Source organism: Rattus rattus, chromosome 8 (genome assembly GCF_011064425.1).
Source record: "Rattus rattus isolate New Zealand chromosome 8, Rrattus_CSIRO_v1, whole genome shotgun sequence".
Lineage (NCBI taxonomy): Eukaryota > Metazoa > Chordata > Mammalia > Rodentia > Muridae > Rattus > Rattus rattus.
This window is the reverse complement of record NC_046161.1, coordinates 63,809,998-63,835,635: the sequence shown is the minus strand read 5'-3', so window position 1 is coordinate 63,835,635 and position 25,638 is coordinate 63,809,998. Positions and strand designations below refer to the sequence as shown.

General features: G+C 47.8%; 1 protein-coding gene across 1 annotated transcript in view; it reads right to left on the bottom strand.

Annotated features, from left to right (window-relative positions):
• Window positions 1-1,121: 1,121 nt before the first annotated feature.
• Anxa2 (annexin A2) overlaps window positions 1,122-25,638 on the bottom strand; it is a 36,198-nt gene continuing 11,681 nt past the window's right edge. Inside the window, exons 3-13 of the mRNA XM_032910064.1 lie at window positions 23,594-23,693; window positions 15,773-15,867; window positions 11,917-12,030; window positions 8,781-8,871; window positions 8,023-8,102; window positions 6,645-6,704; window positions 5,384-5,477; window positions 4,276-4,371; window positions 3,777-3,835; window positions 2,070-2,192; window positions 1,122-1,456 (exon numbers count right to left, since the gene is read on the bottom strand). Of these exons, the coding sequence (XP_032765955.1) occupies window positions 1,397-1,456; window positions 2,070-2,192; window positions 3,777-3,835; window positions 4,276-4,371; window positions 5,384-5,477; window positions 6,645-6,704; window positions 8,023-8,102; window positions 8,781-8,871; window positions 11,917-12,030; window positions 15,773-15,867; window positions 23,594-23,693 (972 nt within the window). The 3' untranslated portion in view covers window positions 1,122-1,396. The remainder of the gene's footprint in view (window positions 1,457-2,069; window positions 2,193-3,776; window positions 3,836-4,275; window positions 4,372-5,383; window positions 5,478-6,644; window positions 6,705-8,022; window positions 8,103-8,780; window positions 8,872-11,916; window positions 12,031-15,772; window positions 15,868-23,593; window positions 23,694-25,638) is intronic.

Sequence of the window (25,638 nt, the reverse complement as noted above, 5' to 3'; positions counted from 1 at the left end):
GAGGCAGAAAGTCACCCCCAGCTGCGTAATGAGTTTGAGGCCACATAAGGCTACATAAGGCTACCTGGACTACCTGAGACCCTATAAAATGCATAAATAAGAAAAGAAATAAATAAAAGGGACTGGAGTTTCTAGTTTCTAGTGCCTGCATGTGAGCATCTCTCACAACTGCCTTTAACTCCAGTCCAGGGGGAATCTGATGCCCTCTTGTGGTCATTTCAGGTACCTGCACTCATGCTCACATACACACATGCCCACACACGTAATTAAAAATAATAATAAAGATAAGTCTTTCAAAGATAGCAAAAACCAAACCTTTAAACCCACCACAGCAACCAAAGAAAACACAAAATACCCCATCCTACCTCAGATTTCTCCCCAGATTGTGACCACCACAGATAGTCCCTTTCATCTACTACCTGCAAAGGAGTTCTTGGGACCTTGCCCCCTGGCCCTCTCACTATAGGCATGTGGACTGATCCAAAAGAAACTTCCCCTAGCGTGCAGGCATTCTTTTCCCACCAGAGGTGGGTACCAAACTTAAGAAATATAGAGTGACTGAAGCAGTGAATTGTTTTCTTTCTTGTGGTGCTAGAACTGTGTACACGTGTGTTCTAGGACCCTGTCTCCCAGACATGGTGGGACCTTTGCCCACTTGAAGTCTCAGTAGCTGTGATACCCACTCAGTCACAGTCCCCCATGAAGCAGGGAGGGGCTTGTGAGGCTCCTCCCCCAGGGTGTACACATCCTTACTGGGTTACTTCATGAATGTGGGAAGAAGTGTATTGTCCCCACTACCCCCACTTGAGAATGCATAAGACAAGTACTTGTTGCTGGGAGGGACAGGGACATTTTCTACAGTGGTGAAGTTTCCCATGCTTCTTTGAGTAACCCTACAGCCAGGTTCTCTTAAGTGACTCTAAGTTCATTTGTTCACCAAGTTAGACTGGGATGCAATCATTTCTTCAGTGTGTTGTTGGTGTTCATCTGCGTGAATAGAACAAGAGCTCAGTTCTAGAACTTTCTCCCTCTAGGGGCAACCTCCCTGAATGAACATCAAATCCCGAGCATGCCTGCTTTCTGAACACCGGCTTGAAAGCAAGGGCAAGGACACTACACTCTTGTTTCTAAAGTAAAAATGGTTTATTCACGACACAGTACATATGAGGAAGTGTCTCATGTCACAGACAGTACGTCCAACTCCCTGGAATGCTTATTTCTTTGGCGTAAAGGAGAGAATGAGGGGAAAGCCAGGCAAAGGCAGCTAAGATGGGGGATGGGTCGGCAGCCCTATCGTCATCTTCACAGGGAGGAGCTCAGGGGTCCGTTAGTGGCAGGCTGATTCTCTAGAACATTAGGTTGGGCCACTTCTGGGCGATCCACCGTGCCAAGCCCTTCAGTCGTCCCCACCACACAGGTACAGCAGCGCCTTCTGGTAGTCACCCTTAGTGTCTTGCTACAGTGGCCAGAAAGAAGAAAAACAATTGTAGTGTCAGGAAAACAAACAGAGTAGACTGCACAGGAGCCCGCCATAGCCTTGCTGTGCCCTGGGGGTTTGCAGGTCTGTACAGTGGACCAAGGTCCGGGCCTCTGAAGCACAGTAGGAAATGGTACTTCTTCCTACCATGACTGCGAGGGCAGAGAATGGATCCCACACTGCAGTCCTGCAGGGGGCTCTGCAGCACACCCGCGTTTCTCCTGCACCTGTACCCTTCTGCACAGGACAGGGTGCAACCCCCCTGCCCTCTCTCTTGAAGTTTTTGTGGATTTTAAGGATTCCTGAAAATAACTAGTGAAATGAAGACACACACGCATGCCTGCAGATACACTTGCACACATACACATGCACACACACACACACACGCATGCATGCACACCCACACTCATACACACACATGCAATGCAGATGCATATGCACATGCACACACACATGCACATGCACACACATGTATACACACACATGCAATACAGATGCATATGCACACACACACACACACACACACACACACACACACACACACACACACACACCATGCCTGGCAGAGCCAGCTCAGTGCCACAGCCTTTACCTGGATGAAGTAGTACAGGGATTTGCCATATTTCCTCTTGAATTCAGATCTGATTTTCAACATGTCCACTTCACTGCGAGAGACCATGATTCTAATCAGGACCTTGTCTCGAGTCCCCTTGCCCTGAAAGTCAGATTGATGATCAAAGTTAAGTTCCTTGACACCGTTATCATTAAAAAAGCATCCTCCACATTTTTTCTGCTTCTTATATGTGCATGTTTTTTTTTTAAAGATTTATTCTGCTTTTTATGTGTGTGTGTGTGTGTGTGTGTGTGTGTGTGTGTGTGTGTGTGTGTAGGGGAGCCCTCTGGAGTCCAGAAAAGAGTGTCAGATCCCCTGAAGCTGGAGTTTCAGATGTTGTGAGCTGTCCAACCTGGAGCTGGGAGCCAAACCCAGGATCACTACAAAAGCAGCAAGCTTCCCTAATGCCTGCGCTGTCTTTCCAGCCCCACATATGTGGGTCTCGATGCTGTTATCTTACAAGACTTAAAAATGCAATACTGGGTCTGTTTCCTTAACGAAGATGAGCGCCTTAGATTTCTAAGCACATCTGAATTTTTAAAAGGTTTATTTTTAAAATTTCTAAGTATGTGTATAAGGGAGCCCGTAGGTGTGCATGCAGTTGCACACAGAGGCCAGAAGAGGGCATCAGATCCCCTGTAGCTGGAGTTTCGGGAGCCTATGAATGATTCAAAGTAGATGCCGGGAAGGAAAGGAGCCTCTGTGGGAGCAGTGTGTGCTCTGAACCGCCGAGCCACGTCTCTAGCCAGCTCTGTGCTTCTGACTGCCAGCCTGCAAGTCTGCATACGCAACACAGGGATGCGGAGAGGATGGGCCAGCATACTGCTCGTATGACTCTTGGTGAACACATGGAAGGGCCTGCTCTAGGGAAATTATCTGTGACAAGGAGTCCAGGGAGAGCAGACAGAGGGGCATGGACAAGGGAGGTGCTCCAGAGAGGAAAGCAAGGGCCTGGAAAGTAGAACAGTCCTGACAGGACAAGAACAAGAAACAGGCTGGTCTGGGGCGGTTCAGGCAGGAAGAGCCCCCAGCTGTGCATCTGCTATGTGACAGCAAGCTGGCCTTGGCTCCAGGAGCTCTGCCTTCCGTCTTTATCAAAAAGATAAAAATGGGAGCCCTGCATGGTTTCCAGGGGAGGGAACTGAAAAGCTGTCATGTAGTACCCACTGATGGTCACTCCCATCCTGTTTGTTTTTATCCTCGGAATAGTAGGAGGCCATCACTGAAACCCCCAGCAGGAATCAGACGCCGCTGTCACCTAACCCTTTCCCACCAGTGACATCTTATTCTGAAGATGCATCATACATATTTAACCAGACAAGAGATGACAGAGTGGTGCTTTCTCGCCCGTCAAATCCAATCTCAGCCAGCTAGCGGGAACCCATCCTCTAAACCAGTGGTTATCAACCTGTGGGGCTCAACCCCTTTGGGGTAGCATACCAGATATCCTGTATGTCAGATATTTATATTACAATTCATCACAGTCGCAAAAGTCCAGTTCTGAAGTAGCAACAAAATAATCTTACGGTTGGGGGTCACCACAACATAAGGAACTGTATTAAAGGGCCGCAGCGTCAGGAAGGTTGAGAGTCACTGTTCTAAACACACTAGTCAAGAAGATTCAGTTTGAGCCAACACAGAGGAGGAGCCCAGTGGAAATGGAGCCTCTGGACCAGCAGCCCTTACCTTCATGGAGTCATACAGCCGGTCAGCAAAGTACAGGGGCTTGTTCTGAATGCACTGAACTGTGGAAAGGAGACACAGGTCAGGGGTGAGGCTGCTTTCCTGCCGTGCATGAAGAAAGATGATGCCCCGGCCCTAAGACACCAACCAGAATGGGCCTGCCCCATGGATCCAGGATGTAGAAGACCAAGGAAAACTCTGAATCTCGTGAACCAGTAGGTTCTACCCACTGTGGTCTCTTCAATCATGAGATGCAGAGGTCAGTGATGACCCAGTGTATATATGAGTGTCCCCATTATAGCCCTCTCTTCTCCAGCCAACTTAGTCCTTCCTGGCAACTTAAGCCTACTTCATGTCTTTAAATCTGCAGGCAATCCTAAAGCTCTCCGAGACTTGCAGAAAGGCACCACACCTCTCAAGTCCCCATTGAAGGAAACACATAATCATTCACTCCTCCTGTCTCTGCCCTCTCTGCCGGCGAGGAAAGGCCACCCTTGCTCACCCAGGTTCAGGAAGGCGTTCTCCAGGTCTCCTTTGACCTCTTTCTTGATGCTCTCCAGCATGTCATAAGGACTGTAGCTCTTGTACCTTTCGAACACTAAGAGAAGAACAGATGATATCAGAAGTGCCGGTCGAAGCCACACGGACGGCCTACACAATTAGATAGTAGCAGCAACAAAAACAAGAAACCAACACCTAAAGGTGATCCCCACGCATCCCAGGGCCTGGCAGTCATTTAGGGGCTGGAGGTCACCTTGGTGGACTAGAGCTGTTTGTACCTGTCTTGCCAGATGACCCAGGTCTAGCTCCTATCCTTAATGGCTCTGCCTAGGCCACAGAATTTAACCATCCCTATGTTCCCTGACTGGACTCCATCTATGTGGATGTCATGGAAAACAGGATAGAGCCAGGGGTCATGTCCTGTACTTCAACAATCATGGCGAGAGCAAAGGATCCTCAGGTAAGAAGGGGAATTAGGAAGGGCCATGGAAACGGCCTGAGGTCCGTGTTTAGCCCCCCAAACCCAAAACCCATGTTTCAAAACAAACAAACAAACAAGCCAAGCATGATGGTGTGTGCTTGTAATCCCAGTGCTGAGAAGGCTGAGGCAGATGGGTGGCAGCTGTCTGTCCAGGCTGCCTAGCCTAGTGTTTGAACTCAAGGCCAATGAGTCTAAAAACCAAAACAACCACCCCGGGGTCAATGGTTTCAAAGGTTAACCTTGGCTCCCACATGCACTCCAAACACATGTGCACTCATATGAACATGCACACATACACGCACGCGCGCGCACACACACACACACACACACACACACACACACACACAGTGAAACAAGCTAACATATCAAATATTGAACACATTTGGGGACGGAGGGTCCACAGTGAGAAAGGAGGCCAAATGGTTTGATAAAGGAAACTGAAAGGGCCGAGTGGGGAACGAGCCTTGCTCTGGGAGCTCTGCACCTCACTGCAGCCTTTGCCACCTGAGAGCCTCCAGGCACTGAGCCCCCGAGCCCCCGAGCCCCCGAGCCCCCGAGCCCCCGAGCCCCCGAGCCCCCGAGCCCCCGAGCCCCCGAGCCCCCGAGCCCCCGCTGGCACAGCACCCACCTTTCTGGAGGTGGCACACACTGCGCTCAGTCATGATGCTGATCCACTTGGGGACGTCGGTTCCTTTCCTCTTCACCCCAGCATCATAGAGCTCCTGCGAGAGATGCCGCCAACCAGGAGAAGTTAACCACACAACCCCCTAGCCGGCGTTACTCAAAAGCCCGTTCCAAGAGACACGTGAGTGCACGGGCCTGTGCTGCAGCCGGGACCCATCGTGGACCGCTTAGAGCAGGTGTGCCCAAACTTTTGGCTTCCCGGGGCCACACTGAGCTATCTCCCTAGGCCACAAAGCCCACTTCTAGCATTTATTAAAGAGCCTTTCTCTTACACTCGATGCACGCCCCAGACTATATAAGATTTTAAAACAGAGGCACATGATTTTGTCTGCCGCTCTTATGACTTTCGCTTTGAGATAACAAAGCCGCCGACCCCTCTAGGTGAGCCACGCCTAGTTCGAGTTATCTAAAATAGCTTTATGAGGAGGCCACAGGCCCCTGCCATCTTCCTCTGTCCTCACTGAGTGGAGCAGGGAGCCTTCCTCTCCTGGTGTGCCTACCCCATCTGCTCCAGCTTCCCTAAGAGCTTAAGGTCAGGACCTAGCACTTCTATGCAATCAAAGCCTGAATGAGTCAATGGGACCTGGGTACAGATCTGATAATTAACCCCAGCATTACAAACATGGTTCCTGGAGACAGACCTCTATGTTCAGATGGGCTGAGGCTTTAAAAGGCCCATTTCTCCCTTGGAAAGGACATTACTTAGTTTTACCCCTCCCACAGCTGTGGGCTGGACTCATGGACTCACTTCTAATGGTCAGATTATGACAAGAGTGTATGACACTTGCGACTGAGTCATGAGAGCATGAGGGTTTCTGGATCCCTCTTGGGTCACTCAGCTCTAGGGAAGCCAGGGGCAATGTTGTTGGGGACATTCAAGCAGTCTGTGGAGGCCTGTGTGGAGGAATGCTAACATCTCTTGCCAAAAGGAAGTCACACATGAGCCACGTAGGGAAGATTCCCTTTGACCTGGTCATGCGCTCAGTAATTATAGCCCTAACCAACATCTTATCTACAACCACATGAGAGGCCTCAAGCCAGAATTATCTGGTCAACCCAGTCTCCATCCCTGACCTGGAGAATCTGAGAGATAACAAATGTTAGCTTGAGGTCATTCGTTGTATATAAATAAATGGTTGTGTGGGATACAACCCCCTCCAGATACACATGCCATGTAAAACTCAACCAAGAAGCTTGGAACGTACCCGGGCATCCTGGTCAATCAGCTCGTAGTCAATAACAGAGCCATCCTCTGCTCGTTTGCCCTGTAGGGGAAAAACAAGAAGGACCCTCAGACCTAGCTCTTGGTGCATTCTAAAGCTGGAGGTGTTTCCTCTCCAACCCAGGTGAACCATAGCCTCATTCCTGAGCAGATACTATGGCCAGCTTTTCACAAGAAGAGAGAGATGGTCAGGGAGGGAAGTGGCTACACCATGTCTCATCATTGTGGGCCAACCCTGGGGACCCAAGCCTCAGTAAGCATCTTACCGAATTCCCTGACTTGCCCCAGAGAAGCTGAGCCCATTTAAGTCTCTTCCCTTAAACTGTGTACAATGGTGAAACACATGGCAAGGGGGCCACCAGGATACAGTATGCAAATGAAGGGAAAGGCTAGTGTAGTAAACAGTTAGCTGGGCCCAGGAGGGCTGGGATAGGGCCTGAGCTGAACCCTCAGGGGCCAGCAGTATGGTGGTGGGCAGGGGCATTCTGCACACACAGGCAGAAGTGGAACAGGCTTACAGGTGAGTGATACACCACCCCGAGCCATCACAGAGCAGAAGGACAGAATTACAGTGATGAAGAGGAAGGGTCACGGAGGTGAAGTCAGTGGGACTTTCTGGAAGGGTGCAGTGGCTATGGGTTTTGGCCAAGGAAGCAAGATGCAAGTGGATTCTAAAAAGACCGTGAATCTGCAGTGCACGGATGGGGCAAATGAATACAGGAGAGTCACAGACTCGTCACTGTCACTGTCATGGAGACATGTCATTGTGGACATTGTGGAGAGTGTCATGAGTGGGCCAGGCTGCAGCACACTCCTGAGTCATTTGCCACAGGGCTCCCTGAGAGAATTCCCTTCCCTTGACAGACAGGTGTTCAGGTGCATGTGGGCCAGAAAGGAAACGTGCCTTACATCCATGTTAATGTGGTAACGTTAGCAAAACGCCAGACCCGCACATATTCCAAAGGACATGGAAGGCAAGGTCTGTGCATGCACACAAGGGGTGAAAGGTGAAAGGGGTGAGGTCATTTTAACAGGTCCGGTGTGGCCACAAATAGAGGCAAAGTGACCTTCCTTAAGTCAGTCAGTGCAGGTTAGCACAGAAATCCAGGCCAGAGCTTGGGAGCTGCCTACCCCTCCCCTGGCCCCGGCGTCCAGTTGTCCACACGGTTCCGAGGGATAAGAAATCCCATTAACAAATATGACAGCTCTGCAGCGACGGGAATGCAGCAGAATTTCTGAGCAGGTACGAGGATTTAGTTAATTCCCTCCCCAGTATAGAAGTAGCTGTGCCTGCCGTGGAAGGAAGCACGGGGAGGGAGGGAGGGAGGGAGGGAGGGAGGGAGGGAGGGAGGGAGAGAGACCTTTGCAAGGGCGACCAACAGCTTTCGGAATTCTCCAGATGTGTCAGAGACAATGTCCTTCTCCAGATCGGTCTTGTACACTGAGAAAACAACATATCTGGATGTCACCCGCTGGCACACCCAAGCACCCACTACAACCCTCCTCTGTCACCCACCAAGCTTCAAAGAGCAGGCATTGTTGTGTTAGTTTGGAAATAGCCCTGTGCCTGAGTCCCCAAGCGAGAAAGAAGTCTCTACTCCTGTGAGATCAAAGCTAGGGTGACTGTCAGTTCTCACAGACAAATACACCAAAGTCAAACCCAGGAGTCCTCAGGCTCCCTTTAATCAGCAAACTCATTCCTAACTAAAATATTGTTCCTCAAGCTGGTAGGACTGCTCAGTAAATAAAAGCGCTTACAGCCACATCTGCTGACCCAAGTTCTAGCCACCAGACCCCTCACAGTGGAAGGCTAGAATCAGCAGCCTTGGGGGCTGTCCTCTGACCTCCATAACTGTGCCTAATGTGCTAAGTGTGCGTTTGAAATCCAAGTGCTGGGGAGGCAGAGGCAGGGGCATCCCTGGGTTCATCGGCTAGCCGGTCTGGACTAGTTGGTAAGCTCCAGGTTTAGTGAGAAACTTGTCAGAATGAAAGGTGGATGGCTCCTGGGAACAACACCTGAGGTTGACCCCTATCTTCATATTCAGGAAGGAAAGCATGCGTGCGAGCATGCAGGCCTGCCCTGGGCTGAGAGGGTGGAGCTCGGAAACAGGCTACTCACTTTCCTTATACACTCGGTTAATCTCCTGCAGCTCCTGGTTGGTTCTTGAGCAGATGATCTCGATGAGGGAGTCCTCATCAGTCCCCAGGCCCTGTGAAGCAAGAAGCCCAGGCATCAGCAGCCTTCCTCACCTCAGCCCACTTCTCAGACTCTGTCCCATAACCCGCAAACAGATGGCTCCGTCAGGGACACCCCTCCTGAGCAAGCTGTGCTCCGCTCCTCAAGCACTTGATAAAGCTGCTTTTTTTCTTTTTTCTGTCACATCACCAGATCCCAAGATGGTGTAAGCAGCATATCTATGTTCTACTGTGTTTTTTAAAAATGAATGAGAAGGGACAGCCTTAGCGTATTCCCTCGGTGCAGGAGGAGGCCGTGGGACTCCGGCTTGCTATTTGTTTCTATCGGGGCCACCCACTATTTTTAATAAACAGGAAATGGTTGTCTCCATTGAACGAGAAATGACGTGTGGCCACTGTCGGCAGCTGCCACAGATTAGAACATCTACTTAGCAGAAAGGTGCTAGTTAGGATAAAAATTCGCTCTCTTCTTTGAAATGCAAAAATGGCTTAATGTTTTAAGAAAAAAAATACCTCCTGTTACTCCCACTTTTGCTTGATTACTCTGCACTTTTTGGGTATTTAGGGAGAGGAAATAACGGTGACAATTAAGCCGAGAAGCTGCTCTTTATTAGGAAATGAGAGTTTAATGAGTGGGATGTTTGAATTTAATATATACACTTCTGAGCGCGCTGGAGAGCTTGAAAGGACTCAATGAAACATGGATTTCAAAGCTGGCTTCCTGATCAAAGTCAAGACTTAATAACCAGGGTCTTCCAGCACATGTCTTCACGAAGATAGAGGTGCCACTTTGAACTAAGCAGAATTACAACTGTTTAAAATGTAAATCAATTATAAGGTGCGAATACAATAAGAAAGGTACTTATCCCCAGGAAAGTGTGTTGGCTGTTAATTAAACTTATTAGAGAGTGTACGCCCCTTTAAAATGTGTCTTCTATAATCTAAGCTATGCCCCGGGTTAATAGTTAATTTCAAATCTTAATCTTAATCTAATCTTCGACTCTTCTCCCCCGGATTTTAATCATGGTTTTCCACAGGTTCCAGGGAAACCCCCAAGTTCTTCCCTTTTTATTGAAAGGTCCACGCAGCTCTGAATCTCTGAAGGGACGTGCTGAGATGGCCACAGAGTGTCTTTGAATATTTCCAGGGAGATGCAGTGTTTTCAAAGATGACAGAAATGAAGTCTAACTCGTGTGCCTGGAGAAATGTCGGGTCCTGACACCGAGGGAAAGTGAGCTGGGCGTAGTATCTCCCTTTCCATCACCCACAGTTCTAATAGGGTTTTATCTACGCTTACAAAGGTGACCTTGGCAATTTCTAAAACTTAGCCCAAGCTTTCCACAGCTTACGCATAATTCTTATCACAGGACCAACCTCTCCTGTGGCATGTGGCAAAACACTGCCACTAGTATTGCCCGACGTGAAAACAGGTTTTCTTTCTTTTTTTTGAAAGCATCATTTTAGTAAATGTCACTTGAAGATCTGGGTGCTTCGCAGAAGGGTCACTCGACCGTGATAGCTAATGGAAGAGCTGGCGTCGGGTCAAAGATGGTTCAGTTAAAGCGCCTTTCATTGGCTCCAGCTACTTGGATTAGTGGAATGACTGACAGCTCCCACAGGTCTGCTTTAAGTCAATAATACCTGACCATAGATACCAGTAAAATCACATGAATCCCAACTAAGTGGATTCTTGACAAAAATAAGATGAACTGATCCAAGTGTTGATAGTTAAAGAAACCTGGGGAAAGATTGGCTTACACATGACCCTAATGGCCCAAAGACTTGGCAATCTCAGGAATGCTACCATTCAAAGCTGTTGTGGACATGGAACTACACTCTCCCTCCCTCCCTCCCTCCCTCCCTCCCTTTCTTCCTTCCTTCCTTCCTTCTGTCCTTCCTTCCTTCCTTCCTTCTGTCCTTCCTTCCCTCCTTCCTTCCTTCCCTCCTTCCTTCCTTCTGTCCTTCCTTCCTTCCTTCCTTCCTTCCTTCCTTCCTTCTTCCTTCCTTCCTGCCTGGCGTGTCATGGCACTCTTCTTACTGGCATCTCCTCTGTAGTACAGCCTAGGGTGCCCCTCGAGCTATGCTGATGAACGAGAGGGAAAGGGGTGGGGTTTAAAAAGTCCTACAACGGCTCTGAGCCATCAAGTCCAGGGTTCTGGTGATATTGTATGTGTGACAGGCCCTCATTCCCAGGGTGTTCTTCAGCCTGTTCTCCAGAAAGGATGACAACCCAACAGGGTGACACACACAGCCTCCCCTCATTGAAGATGCCTTACCAAGATGTACCGGCAGAGGGCAGCCTCGGATTATCCAACACGTCACAAGCACGCAGGAAAGGGGCCCTGTGCTCCGTTGTGTTAGACATTTGTACATCTCTTATATTCAAGTAATATTGTGTGGCTTAGGTGAGTGCAAACTCCAAGGGCGTTTCTAAACTAGAATGTACTTATTTAGCCTCAAATCCCACGTTCGAAGTAACTTTGCAAAATCAAAACTTGGGTAACAATATTATGTCCTGCAGAAACTTCCCATTGGATCCAGGTGCCATGGCCAACCTGAAACCGGCCCTCACCCGCACTGCATTGCTGGGTTCTGGACCAAATGTAAATGCTGGCTACTGCAGCAATGGATGGGGGGTGGGGGAGTGAGAGGAAGCAGCAGCCAGGAGGGCATAGGCAGAATCTGCAAGCTTCCTGAACAAAGGCTGTTTCACTTTCTCCTTAATACCATGCACATCCTCCTTAAAGAGGAAGTGCAATCTGTAATCAAGGAAGCAGTTTTCCCAAAAGGCGTTCCAATCGCCCAGGTGCCAAGTCTGAGCAGCTGCTAACCGGCTTCTCGGCATCAGGAAATTTCTTTGCAGTCGTTAAAAAAAAAAAAAAAAGAGAGAGAGAGAAAGATTGAAATATTTTTGGTTCAAATCCTGACAACTTATAGCATTGGAGGGGAAATGACTTCAAATAAGAATCCAACATGACTGACAATCACCTAGTTACACTCAAAAGGCTGTGATTCAGACACTAATGGGCAGGTTGACAGGTGACGCCCCACGTGTTTACCTTCATGGAGGCTTTGAGCTCAGAGGCATCGTACTGAGCAGGTGTCTTCAACAGGCCTAACATCACCGTCTCCAGGTGACCAGACAAGGCCGACTTCATCGCCGATGGCAGTTCCTGCAAAAGGAAGATGTCTAAGAGTCACTTGGAACCAGCATCCACTCTAAAGCCAGCAAGACAGAAAAACGATGGCTTTATCTAAAAAACAGGCTGTGAGTCTTTGACCATCCTGTGGTCTGGGGAGGACTTCCTCCTCGACATTCTCTTCATCAGACCCGGAGTGCAGAAACCCAATGATAACAAGACCCATTCACAACCAGGCTGATCACAGAAACCAATGGAGCTGACAGCTACGGAGAGGAGAGCTGAGAGCAAGGTCTCACGGAGACGGAGAGACTTTCCAAGGTCAAGGTCAAGCTGAAAAGAAGTGAGGTAGAAAGGCCAGCAGAGTCCCCCAGGTCTGCTGAGGTCCGAGGGAAGGCATTTGTGATGCTGCTCTAGGGTGGGACCTGGTAGCCTGGAGAAGGACGTCCTGGCAGGGCTGGGAGGTGGTGCTGAACCTTCCCTGTGTAAAACACTGAACCTCACACTGATCCATCTCCGCCTCCAAATCAGGGTGGTAATGAATGTGATGTGAACGGCAGCCCCTCAGAGTCCCCTCTCGACTTCCTGTTGAATGGTATTTCTTAGGGATGCCACTATCATCATGAGCACACGATTTTAATAAAGGCAGAGATCTGAGGCAGCACTCACAAACATAGACAGATGTCCCTAATTCAGGGTGACTCTTAAAGATACTTCCTTGGGGACTGGACTCTCACCAACCATGGGAAAGGACTAGGACGCAGCTGCACTGAACTGTATTGCATTTGTTTTCATGTGGAGTGTGTGTGTGTGTGTGTGTGTGTGTGTGTGTGTGTGTGTGTGTGTGTGTAGGTGTAAAGGACACAGGACAAGCTTAGGTGCCATTCCTCAGGTGTCCTCCACTTTCTGTTTGAGATAAGGTCTCTCATTGGCCTGAAACTTGGCCATGTAGGCTGTCTGGTGAGCAATCTCTGAGGATCCACGTGATATACTGCTTCAGAGACAGTCTTCTAGAACGCCATGTCTCAAGAATGTCAGACCTGATGCGGCTCTGAGGAAGCTTTGGGACCAGCCCCTTCACCTTCTTCCTCTGGCTTCTGATGCCCTAAACATGCATGGGAGGTAGGAGGGTCTTTCTAAAATAACACATACCAATTAGAACGCCAGCTTTCTAAATTAGAACCCTGAGGTTAAGTGATTCCCAAACTTAGTCTATCCTTGACACTTCCCTACCACCATCTCAGCTCTAACCTCAGTGGACATCTGGGCACCTACTGGATTTTTCCACTTTGACCTGTGTTGCTCAGAATGTCCAATATAGGACTCAGCACACATAAAAATCCCAGAAGGGATTAATAAAAGAATGATTTTCTCTGTACAGAGAAACCTCATGTCTAGGACTTTTTTAAATATGCAAAGCACAAAATCCAAACTTCCTCTCTGTGGTCTGTTTTTACTAGCTGTGCCAGGGTCTGTAGCTCACTGCCTGGGCAGGGTCCCTCTGTGCCTCTAGACCAGTGGTTTTCAACCTTCCTGATGCTGCAACCCTTTAATGGAGTTCTTCATGTCAGAAATGCCGTGGTGATCCCAAGCCACAAAAGTATTTTTGTTGCTACTCCACAACTGTAATTTTGCTACTGCTATGAATCATAATGTAAATATCTGTTTTCCGAAGGTCTCAGGCGACCCCTGTGAAAGGGTTGTTCAACCCCTGAAAGAGATCATGACCCACAGATTGAGAGCCACTGCTCTAGACAAACAACAAACTACCTCAAGCAGTTGTGGCATCTTCCTGTGATAGATAATCACTCCGGGCCATCAAGAACCATCAGGGCAGTCGTCTGTCCTTAGCACTTGGTAATGCCTGTGCATTTGCTGACCCTTCTCATGATTCTGATAATATGTTTACTTTAACAGGCTATGAAGGATCTGTGGTCTCCAATTACCTAATGTGAAATCAAGCTCTGTGTGCACGCACAGTTCCAAGACCACACTGAATGAGCAGTTATTTCCTACAGTCCAGAATAGTGGATCTCCTGTTCCAACAGGAACTTGGCTCTCTCGGGTCTCAGATCCTCTGGGAAAGCTAGGGACATAAAGCCCTCCCTTCTGTGCCTCACTGCAGAAGAGTAATACACCGCGTCCAGTGAAAGGAGAACTGTAATGCGTGGGGGATGAAGGGAGCTAGCTGCTTTCCTACTTCTGTCCTTTCCAACGGCTTCAGAGCTGGGAGGATGGAGCCGCAGCCAGGCTTGACCTGCAACTCCCAGGACCTGGTGGTCACGTCAACTCCTGGAACATACAGTGTCTCCCGGTATTCTTTCAGGTCACCTCTACTGTGGCTGGAAGTGAAAGCCTCAAGTCAGACGGGAGCTGCGTGAGGCTACTCTTATGGCACTGTCCAAATATAAATCAAAAGCTTTTAACAGCAAAAAGTTAAAAATTAAGTAGCACATCTTTAAAAATAAAATTTCTTAATGCTGTGTGAGAAACTCAGATGAACTTAGCCTTAGCTTTAGCCACTGGTGGATGAGCAAAGAAAACACACATGCAAAACTCCTTAAATAGCAGAAGGGAAGTATACTGAAGATAGTGGGCTGGAACATAGCACTTCAGCCGTGTGTGCGTGCGTGTGTGTGTGTGTGTGTGTGTGCACGTGCGTTCATGTGCATGTGCATGTTTACATGTGGAGGTCAGAAGTTGATTTGTTTCTTTCCTCACTTGAGCTCCATCTACTATTTGAGACAGGGTCTCTCGTGGAACTCAGAGCTCTCTGAATCAGCTAGACTGACTGCCCAGGGAGCCCCCGGAATCTTGTCTACAGTCCCCAGCACTGGGGTTCCAATGGTAAGCCAGTGTATTTAGCTCTTATAACATGGATGCTGGGGATTGAACTCAGATTCTCATGCTTGTGTGACAAGCACTTTACCAACCGAGCTGTCTCCCCAGCCCCTCAGCGTGAATCAGAAGCACATGTTGGGATTCACGCCCAGTGGAAGAATCCATCCTAAAATTAAGTTCACGACATCTGACGAAGAAGCCTGAGGAGCCATGAGAGGGAGTTGCCACCTAAGCACAGAGTCCGACACAGAGTCAGCACGTAATCAGTGGGACCATTACTGCTTTTCTTGTGGTCTATTCCAGTATGTCTCCCTCACGTGCTCCAGGATGTTACCTTTATGTTCCAGCTCCCACATGTATACCTATGTAAGTAGCAACCCTCACAAAGGATGTAAGAGAAACCTTGGACCTCCAAGGGTTCTAGAAGGATCTTTTTAGTTAAAGAAGAGCCACAATTCACAAAAAGGAAAAGTAATGTTGGACAGGGGTGGGGTTGGGGAATGGCGTAGCAGGTAATGGTGCTGGATGTGAAAAAGCCAGATGTGGCAGGACACATCTGTATCCCCAGCTTTTCTGTGACAGAAAGTGAAGACAGGAGAATCATCTGGACGCTTTAGGGCCTGCCACCCTACGGTATGCAGAGCAACACAAACAAGGGACACACACAAACACACACACATACACACAGACACACACTCATACACACACACACAGACACACACATATGCACACACACACATACACACACAGACACACAGACATACACACACATGCACACACACATGCACACACACATGCACACACACATATGCACACACACACATGCACACACACACACACACACACACACACACACACTCATTAAGAACAGAACAGGCGATACCTGAGGACACTAACTCAGCAATGCCTGTCCTCCACCCTAAGGTTCCAGTACCTTTTTGGTCCTCCTCTGGTAGGCGAAGGCAATGTCCTGCCTCTGTGCATTGCTGCGGTTAGTCAGAATGTTGACAATGGTGACCTCGTCCACGCCTGTGGGGAATCAAGTCATGAACAGTTACCCCACCACACACTTTAGGCGACTTTCACACAGTGGAATCCATATACTCTCTTCCAAACCCAACGCTAGAATGTAGTGACTGGCTCATCCCTCTTCCTGACCATACCCAGACGCCCTCATTACCTTCTTACCCAGAAAGCCTTGGACCTCGGGCCTCAACCCTTTAAATATTTGCACTTAAAAAGCTATTTTATCTATGAATCGATTTCCAAAATCAACAGTGGGAGGTACATGTGCGGGACCCTGGCAGTCAGACGGAAGGAACGACAAAGATTTAGGGGGATTTTAAATGAAGGTCCCCAAATTGCCACTTAACTGGAGAATTAAGAGACAGAACCTCCAAAATGAATTAATAGAGACAATTATTTATATTTATTGCAAGATTATGACTGTATAAGTGGCTAGGTATAATTTTTATAATTATACCAGCTGTCATGACAAATGAGTCAGGTTTAATACGGCAGTTATATTTTAATAGCTAATTGATTAATAGAACCACACTTATTGAAGACGAGATTGTCTCACAAGGAAAAGTACACATCCTGCGCTTTCAATCTTCAATAGGTGACTTTAATAATCAATTTTACAACTGTATTAAAAAAGAATAAGTGTTTTAATCTAAATTAAATCTAAATTGGGAGTTTCGAAGTGCCACCCAAATGTTTCAGTCCCCATTTTAATTGGAACATGTGTATTTACAAAGATAAGCAAGGTCCGCGGTATCTGAAAGTTTCCAATTTTGTATCAGAAATATTCCTCACACGTCATTTAACTCGTGAAAGCTCAGGTTTGAGGATTTGGGCAACAAGAGAGCTTTCCACTGCCTGAGCCTGACTATGAACTTTGTTTAATAAGAGGAAAAGTCTTTTCCATGGCTGGGGTGGGGGGTAATTTCCCGAGTCTCTAAGCACACAAGGTCACTTACGGACTGCACCTATCTTGTCTTACAGAAAGTCAGAGGCTTCCCAAAGCACTTGGAGCCCAGAGCTATGCTGTTTGGGAGCAAATCAGTGAACAGTTGGACAGGGTAAGCACCCTGATGCTTCACGTGCATTAGAAAGGTAGAATTTCTGGGTATAAAAAGGAAGATGGTTTAAAGTGTGTATGTGCTCATTTCCAAGTGAGGTCACACCAATGAACGTATTGATATTGATATGCTAACAGATGTCTACAACTTCAGCTTAGATTTTAGAGTAGCCAGTATAAACACAGAAACCCTGTTGCTAGACCCTGGGTCAGGTCTGAGGATGCTGACGTCGCCCTTGTATGTCCAATAGAGGGCGATTAAACTCCTTTTGTCCACACACTGGGATACTATACTGTGTATATGGTCATTCTAAATAGAGCATGGACGTGTTAACTGATTTGGGGAAAATGCTCAACATACAAACAGAAAAAGCATGGGTTGTAAACCAGAGCGCTCAGTATAATCTGAAGTCTACTTATTCATTTTTGAGGGGTTGTTTTGTTTGATTTTTCAGTTTTTGGTTTTTGCTTTTTCAACAGGGTTTCACCCAGCTGGCCTCAAATTCACAGCCCCACTTAGGTGATCTTCGTAAAAACTTTTCACACAGACTCAAGCCACTGCTCTAAGCAGCAGTCGACCTGAGGATGTCTTTGGATTGACAGCTGGGCTCCGACAGTGACTTTGGGGGGCTGGGTCTTCACCGTATCTTTCGAGCATCAGTTTCGAGCATTGAATCCAAACCCACAGAGCCCCCCCTTCTCTACTCTCTGCGGGTAAAAACCCTTAGCCTGCTCTGGATTCTGCATCCCATGGAAAATCCCTGTCTCCGCTGTCCCACGGCAAGGAGCCAAGAACCATTTGGGACAGGATGCTGACTCACAACACCAGAGACGCGCTGACTGCACAGAGAGTGGATTCCGTCTGTTTGATGAGGGCTCAAGAGGCCTGGGCGGGAGCTGTCTGGTTGGAGAGAAAAGGAAAATTGCCTTATCTAGTTGGGTGGGGCGGGGATGGGACTACAGCTCGGGTTGCCGGATATCTGGATATCTTTGGCTTAGAAGAAACCATCTGTCTTCACAACAGGGTCTGTGGTGGTGCCTGAGAGCACTGGGCCAAGGAACCAGAGTTACTGGGATAGTTATTATTCCTGACTTGGCAGGATCTAAAATCACCTAGGAGACAAACTTCTAGGCATGCCCGTGAGGGGTTATCTAGGTAAGGAGGACTGAAGTGGAAAAACCCACTGTGAGTGTGGGCAGCACCATCCCTGTGGGGCGGGGTTCCTGGATACACACCCTGGAGAAAGTGAGGTGAGCACCAGTCTTCACCTCTGTGCTGTGGCTGGCTGCTTCACATTCCTGCCGTCATGGCTTCACCACCATGATGTACTATACTCGCCAAAACAAACACTCTCCCCCTTAAACTGCTTGTGTTTAGCATTTTGACCCAGGGACGAGAAAGCAACGAATGCAGGAGGTCTCTGCGTAGGCAGAGGAGGTGATATTCTGGAAGGTGCCTGGGACTGTATGACTTTGGGGCACCCTGCTTTTCTCCCTGCACATGGCTTTCCCAGGTATAAAACAGGAACCATTGTAAGACTCATTTTGCTAGGACATAAAATAAGGCTGACTGAATGATAGGCGGTAAGTCCCTCCCTCGGCTTCTCAGCCCTAGACCCAGCCCTGAGTCAACTATTAGCCTATGAAAACACTAGATAGAGAGGAGACCAGGCCATGTTTGCTCACAGCTTTCATGAGATTAACAGTGCCGTTTCAAGGTAAACTATGGAAGCTCCCAGAGAGCTGATGTGACAGAAATTGTGTACACAGGGTAGGGGCTGAGGAGCATCTGGCCTCTGACGGGTGTGGTACGGTTGAGGGACAGGGACCCAGTTCAAGACAGCCTAGCTCAGCTAAGTCCCAAGAAAGCATCTTAACCCAGAGATCAAACTTCTATTCCCATTCTGTTCTGATGTCAAGTCAGCTAAATTTCTTAGATAAGACGTAAGGCCTGGGGTTGGGGATTTAGCTCAGTGGTAGAGCGCTTGCCTAGGAAGCGCATAAGGCCCTGGGTTCGGTTCCCAGCTCGAAAAAAAAACCAAAAAAAAAAAAAAAAAAAAAAACGTAAGGCCTAAGGTTTTCTTTGTTATCAGCTAGGAAGAATGCATTAGTAATCTAGAAACCCAGGCTTGGAGAAATAGCTCAGTAGGGAAAATGGTTGTCTAGCACGCAAGAAGGCCTGAGTTTGGAACCTAGCCCCACATAAGCTGGGCGTCATGGTGCATCCCTGTAATCCAAGCAGTTGGGAGGTGGAAGCCAGAGGATGGGAAATTTAAAGTCATCCTTGGGTACATAGCAAGTTCTGCAATACGAGAGAGCCTGACTTAAAAAAAAAACAAAAACAAACAAACAAAAAAAATCCCTTCTAATTCTCCGAGAATAATCTAGTAAGTAGGTTTGTAAATTCCCATATAGAACTTGTAGGAAAGCACAATGAAGTAAATCTAGTCATAGACGGAGTCACGCGTGTGGAGTATGGGCACCTTTCTGTGCCCTGGTACTCACTGCATCTGCCCCAGGGAACAGGAAAGGAAAAGCTGAACAGTTGCAACAGAAACCCAGAGGCTCGCCCTTCACTCAGCTCACAGGGCAGATGCCAGTAAGAATCTGGTTTCTTCCACTGTTCATGGGTGAAACTGGTTTTTGGATCTCCTCAGTAGAAAGAAGAAAGGGCTGAGGAGAGGCAGCCAATGAAGCCAGAATGAAGGGGCCCTGGGGACTCCTTCCCCTGTGTTTTACACCTGGTTCCTACACAGCTATGCAGACAATGCTCTTAGACAGGAAAGCTGTGCTCGGGACTTAAAGCAGCTGCTAGAGGATCACCAGGGTCTGACTCTGAGAACAGCTGTCAGACGAGGGCTGCTTCGCAGTGACCCTGAACCTCAAGAGAGAGAGGCCTCTGCAAAGGAAAGAGTGGACAGTGTCCCTTCTAGCAGAACAAGATGGCCCTGGGCCAATGAGTTACGAAGGACTTTTTCATGGGGTGTGCCCTACAGAGGCAGGGTTTTCTTTTCCTGCCACCCAAATCTTACAAGAAAGAGGTTCTGCTCCCCAGCCAGTGTGCCTCCTGGCACTCTCAAGAGAATGTATCCCCTTAATCGCTGCTCACGACTGCTTGCATCCACCTGCAGGTGTGCAAACGAAACCAAAATGCCTTGTCTTGGCTCACTTCTCCGGTGCACAGAGGGGCGGTTTTGCAGCGTTGCTGGAAATCTTAGGTGGTTCTATTTTAAAATGTAAGAGAAAAGAAGTGCAGAAGCTCGCTTCTGTAGTTGGGCTTGCTCAGGAAGAGGAGGGGGACGGGGGGCTCGCCCTTCCGGAGAACACAAATATGGCTCAAATCAAAACTGGCAATAATAGAGCAACTCCCAGCCCTCCCCTCTGCAGACGCCAGAGTTGCTCAGATTCACTGGCACCAGTGCTAACTCCAGGGCCGTGCCGTTGCTAATTACCATCTATTTCATGGAGTTGAGATTCATCCTTTTCTAATTTAGCTGACTTTCCTTTCTAGTTATTTGGACCCATATGGTAAACCATCCCCAGCTGTGTTGAACACTCCACAGTATATATTTAACCCAAGGCCAATCTAGACCCAGAGACTCCTATGGATCACGTCTCAGAAACCTCTTGTTAATTAAGCAATATTACTACTTTTTCGTGACTTAACTCAGCTTCTAACTCGGCATAAATTAACGTAAGGTATTGCATGGTCCACCTCGGGCCAGAGAGTAAACACAAAGCAACCAGGCACTGGGTTAGGTGATGCAAGGAGACACGTTCACTATCCCTCCGACTAGAAACAAAGTTGGCTCACAAGAGTGAACTCAATTCAGCTGGCGAAAGTGAAGCAAGGCTCACAGGGACTATTCACTTTTCTGGCAACACCCAGACTCTGTAATGAACCTTTGCTCCCTGTCCCAGAAGTGCTTCTGTGCTCCCTCTGTGCTCTGACATCTGGACTACTTCTGAGTACTATGTGGGCTTTCTATCTCCTCGCACGATCTCATGGTCCCGGGCATTCCTAAAAGGTTAAGAAATAAAAGCCACATAAGAAGAGACAGATCTAGAAGTTAGCAAGTATGAAATGTGACAAGAACTAGAATGGAGGCATGAAGTGGGAACCCAGGAGGCAGGGAAGTGATAGGCCCCACACAGCTGTAGACATAGGGAGTCGTGGGGAGACAGGGGGAAGACGATCAGAAACCTGGGCTAGCCTGAGCCACACTGCAAGACCATGACCAGGGGGAGGGAAAGGAGGGTGTTAGAATAGAGCTATACTTGGCAATGGTTAGTGACTCAGGGATATAAAAAAAAAAAATCACACACCCATGGAGTAGCAAAGGCAGAGGCACCGTCTGCTTAGCAGTGGTCCTCAACCTTACTGATACTGCAGCCCTTTAACACAGGCTCTCATGTTGTGGGGACCCCCAGCCAACAGAATTATCTCATTGCTACTTTATAACTGAAATTTGCTACCGTTATGAATTATAATGTAAATATCTGATACTCGGATATCTGATATGGGACCCCTCTTACAGGTTGAGAACCACTGGCTTAGGGAACTGTATGGAATAGGAGATGGAGACGGAAGACGAAGAGTCAGGGAAGCCCGGTTTCAGAGAGAATCACCATGAGGCCCAAAGGCAAGCTCTCACAGGTACTGGGAGAAGGATTGGAGAGGAGCTACCAGGCAGTGCCAGCTCTCTGCCCACTCTGCCCCTCCGGGGAACTGTCCTGGAGTCAAGCCTCCTCTCACACCCAGTGCACAGATTCCACAGCAATTATTCAGTTGCAGGCAGCGGGCTCCCGGCTCTGACTAGCCTGCTAGAGCCCAGCCCATCTCCTCTGCCTCAGATGCAAGGTCACAGGGAACAGGCCGCCATCCTTCAGGCCTTGGTTGGTGTTTCTGTGGACACTCAGGGTTTACCAGTTTCCTTTGATGTCAAGATAAAGCCAGCTCCTGACCTGGGGGGAAGGTGCTTGGGAGTGCCTCAGTCACTCAAGATTCCTGTCAGCTTATTACCTAAGTGGTGCTACTTATCTGAAATATCAGGGGTATGCATTTTTAAAAAGAATTATTTATTTATTTTATGTACATAAGTACACTGTAGCTGTCTTCAGACACCAGAAGAGGGCATCGGATCCCATTACAGATGGTTGTGAGCCACCATGTGGTTGCTGGGAACTGAACTCAGAAGAGCAGTCAGTGCTCTTAACCACTGAGCCATCTCTCCAGCCCCCAGGGGCATGTTTTTAATGAACTTGCCCTCCGTGTCTAGAAAGGCAATACATAACCATCAGGGACAATTTGGCAGACAAAGAAACAGAATATATATTGAAAGCACAAGAATCAATAATTCATAATTTCATAATTCAATTACCAATGCCCTTGATATTTTTTCATTTTCGAGTAAAATATTGTAACTGTCATAATAACATATGATATACCCTATTTTATTTGTCATTTTTTTTCTGCAGAACCGACAAGCTTAAGGTGAATAAATGTTAAAATGAGCATATTAAACTACCAATATGAATAGATAAATATCTGTAAAACAATACATGTTAAATCTTTTATTGTAAAGAGCAAGAGAAAACTGTTCCTCCCTAAAACTGCCAGGCACAAAAAGTAAATGCCAACATGGAGCATTAGATGGTGGGGTTTGGGTGGGATGAAAAGAAAAGGACACAGATGCCCGCACTAATGCTGGACCACAACTGTGGTGGATATCCGATGGCAGCAGGATCAGGCTGCGCACTAGCTTTCAAGACAAAGGAATGAATCTAATCCTAACAGCTGGGTTGCTGTATCGCAGAACTATGTCCAACTCCAAGTATGAACCAAGGCCAACGGACATGAAGCATGTTAACTAGCTAGCCCTCAGTTGTGTCATATGTAAATTGGGAATGACACAACATGCCATCTGAAATCAGTCTGCAGGTCAGCTAAGCAGGAAGCGTCAGAACCGCTCAATGCAGTGGCTGCTTGTGAAGAGCACTTAATAAATATTGGTGAAGACGACCAAGATGATGATGGTGGTGATGTCAGCCACTCCTGCCCACACAGAAATGTGGGGCACACGGCTTAGCCCTCAGGACTTTCTTGGCTTGTGGAACAACAGCCTTTTTCTGCTGACTCAGGGAGGACCCGGAAATATTTTTATTAATGTGTGAATTCCAGCTGTGGCCAGAGTTCATCTGTGCAATCTTTACATCCCAGTAAGCTAAGTGCTTTCTCACGCAGGGATAAAAAGCACCCTTTGTGCTAAGCTTGTAAAAGACACCATCTTTGTCAAATGACTTGCAGGGTATTTTCTGCAAAGGCATGTGGAGAAACCACAGAATCTAGGCGTGCCCAGTTGTGAAAGAGGAATTGTTTAAAGAAAGTAGATCATATGTAGAGTGTATGTGTGTGGGGTTGTGGGGGTTGTGGGTGTATATTTTAAAGTAGCAATTATTTCAAATGTTTATTTCTCTGTGTGTGTGTGTGAGAGAGAGAGAGAGACAGAGACAGAGACAGAGAGACAGAGAGAGACAGAGACAGACAGACAGACAGACTGTGGTGACTGAAAATACTCTGGATCTGGAATCACAGGTTGTTGTGACTGGGCTACATTATGAGTTCAAGGCCTCCCTGACAAGGAGAAGGCCTTGACAAGGCACATGGCCTACCTTTGGTCTTGATTGCTGTTTCAATGTTCAAAGCATCCCTCTCGGCGTCGAAGTTGGTGTAGGGTTTGACCGACCCATAGGCACTTGGGGGTGTAGAATGCTGAGACAAGAACACAAATACAACCAAATAACACCCTACGCACCCTCTCATTGAGAGAACATGTCTGAAACCCGATTCCGTTCTCCCATTTCTCATCATAATTCTACCCTCTTTCATGCTAAGTAAAGAGGTGTCAATAGACCATCACACACCAGTTCTCTTTTTTAAATATATATACATATATACATATATATACATATAATATATGAAGGTTCATTTTGATACTAGGAATGCAGCTCAGTAGCTGGAATGCTTGCATAGCATAACTAAGCCCTGACTCCCATCTCCTGGCACCACATAAACTGGGCTCGGTAGCCCACACCTATAATCCTAACACTCTGGAGGTAGAGACAGGAGGATCAGAAGTTCAAAGGCATCCTGTGCCACATTATGAGTTTGAGGCCAGCCTGGGCTACATGAGACTATATCTAAAAGAAGGAGGAGGAGGAGGAAGAGGAGGAGGAGGAGGAGGAGGGGGAGGAGGAGGAGGAGGAGGGAAGAAGAACAAGAACAAGAAGAACAATAGAGAACAAAGAAAAACTTTACTTGTTTCTACAAGAGTTGTCCTTCAAAGGCTCCACTAGCTTAGAGCATGCTGTGCCTCTACCCTGTGTCTCATATGCAGTGGGAACTTCAGAGCAGAGAGCACTAAGCTGCAGGTCTGGGACGAGCATCTATTCAAGTTTCTGAAGAGAAAGAAAGTGGTCTAGCAAGAATTTGAACTTAGTTAAAACTGTGGAAATGCCTGAAAGATGAGTGGGTACTGCCGAGCGTTCACTACAGGCCTGTGCTGCCCAGATCCCCGCTCTTTAAACAGTGAATGAGGAAGTGGGGATGTGGGCAGAGCGTGTGTGCCCACTGCATGAGTTTGACTCCCGGCAGTGTATGAACAGGGAATGGTAGTTCCAGCACTGGGGAGTGGAAGCAGATGAATCAGAAGTTCAAAGTTATTCTTGGCTCCATGGCAAGTTTCAGGTTAGCCTGGGATACATGAGGCCCTGACCCCTAAATAAAAACCAACAGACAAGCAGTGCTCATCCTCATGCTCTCGGAGCTGTGGAAGGGATGGAGGTCCTCAGCACTGTGCTGTGAGTACCTTGTGGCTCCAAGGTGGCTGCCACATCCTCCTTACTGTGACGAGTTCCTCTTCCTCTCTGTTCTACCTCAGTGCTTCCCTCTGCCCTCTCCAGGATGCCCCCTGCCTACTGCCCTGCTGGCATTTTCCTTATTGTCTTATAAATAGTCCTTCCTTTTTGGAAGCCTGTCGGAGACAACCACTTTCCTGGGCTGATAGATGGGAATCTCTGACCACTCCCCAAGCCAATGGCTCACCTCTCTATCCATTCTCTCTTCTACTCATTTGACATCCCCTCTCCTTTGAAATGTTCCTGCATAGATAACTTGCCCCCAAAGGAAGGGCAGATAGTGAGTTTGTGTGATATGGCTTTGATTGATGGGTGGTCCTGAAGCAGCCAACACTGACGAATCCCCTACCCAGTGGCTCTTCATCCTTCAACGCTCCAATGCCTGGTACACACAACAAGTGATGCTGCCACGTGATGATCAGAGCAGCTCTTATAAACAGTCAGCTGACAGCAAGGACCTCCGAGCCAGCCCAGCACCCACACCATTGGGTTCTTGGTGATGAAAAGTCACATGGAAGCAACTGAGGACGTACACTCCCAGGCGTCCCTTGGGATTAGCTGAAACTCTTTAAGTTCAGCCTCAGACACCTGGTAACTGGGGCCAAATGGTAAATCTGGTTCATATTGTGTTCTGAAGCAAAGTTGGCCCTGGCCTCATTTCACCACTTCTAGACACCATGCCCAGCCCCACAGCATAACATTGCTATCTACAATTCACTGTAGCAGGATTTTAGCAAACCATTGCACATGGCAGGAATCTGGAGTGACCGGCACCGAGGCTTTGAAGGAGCCAGTGATTG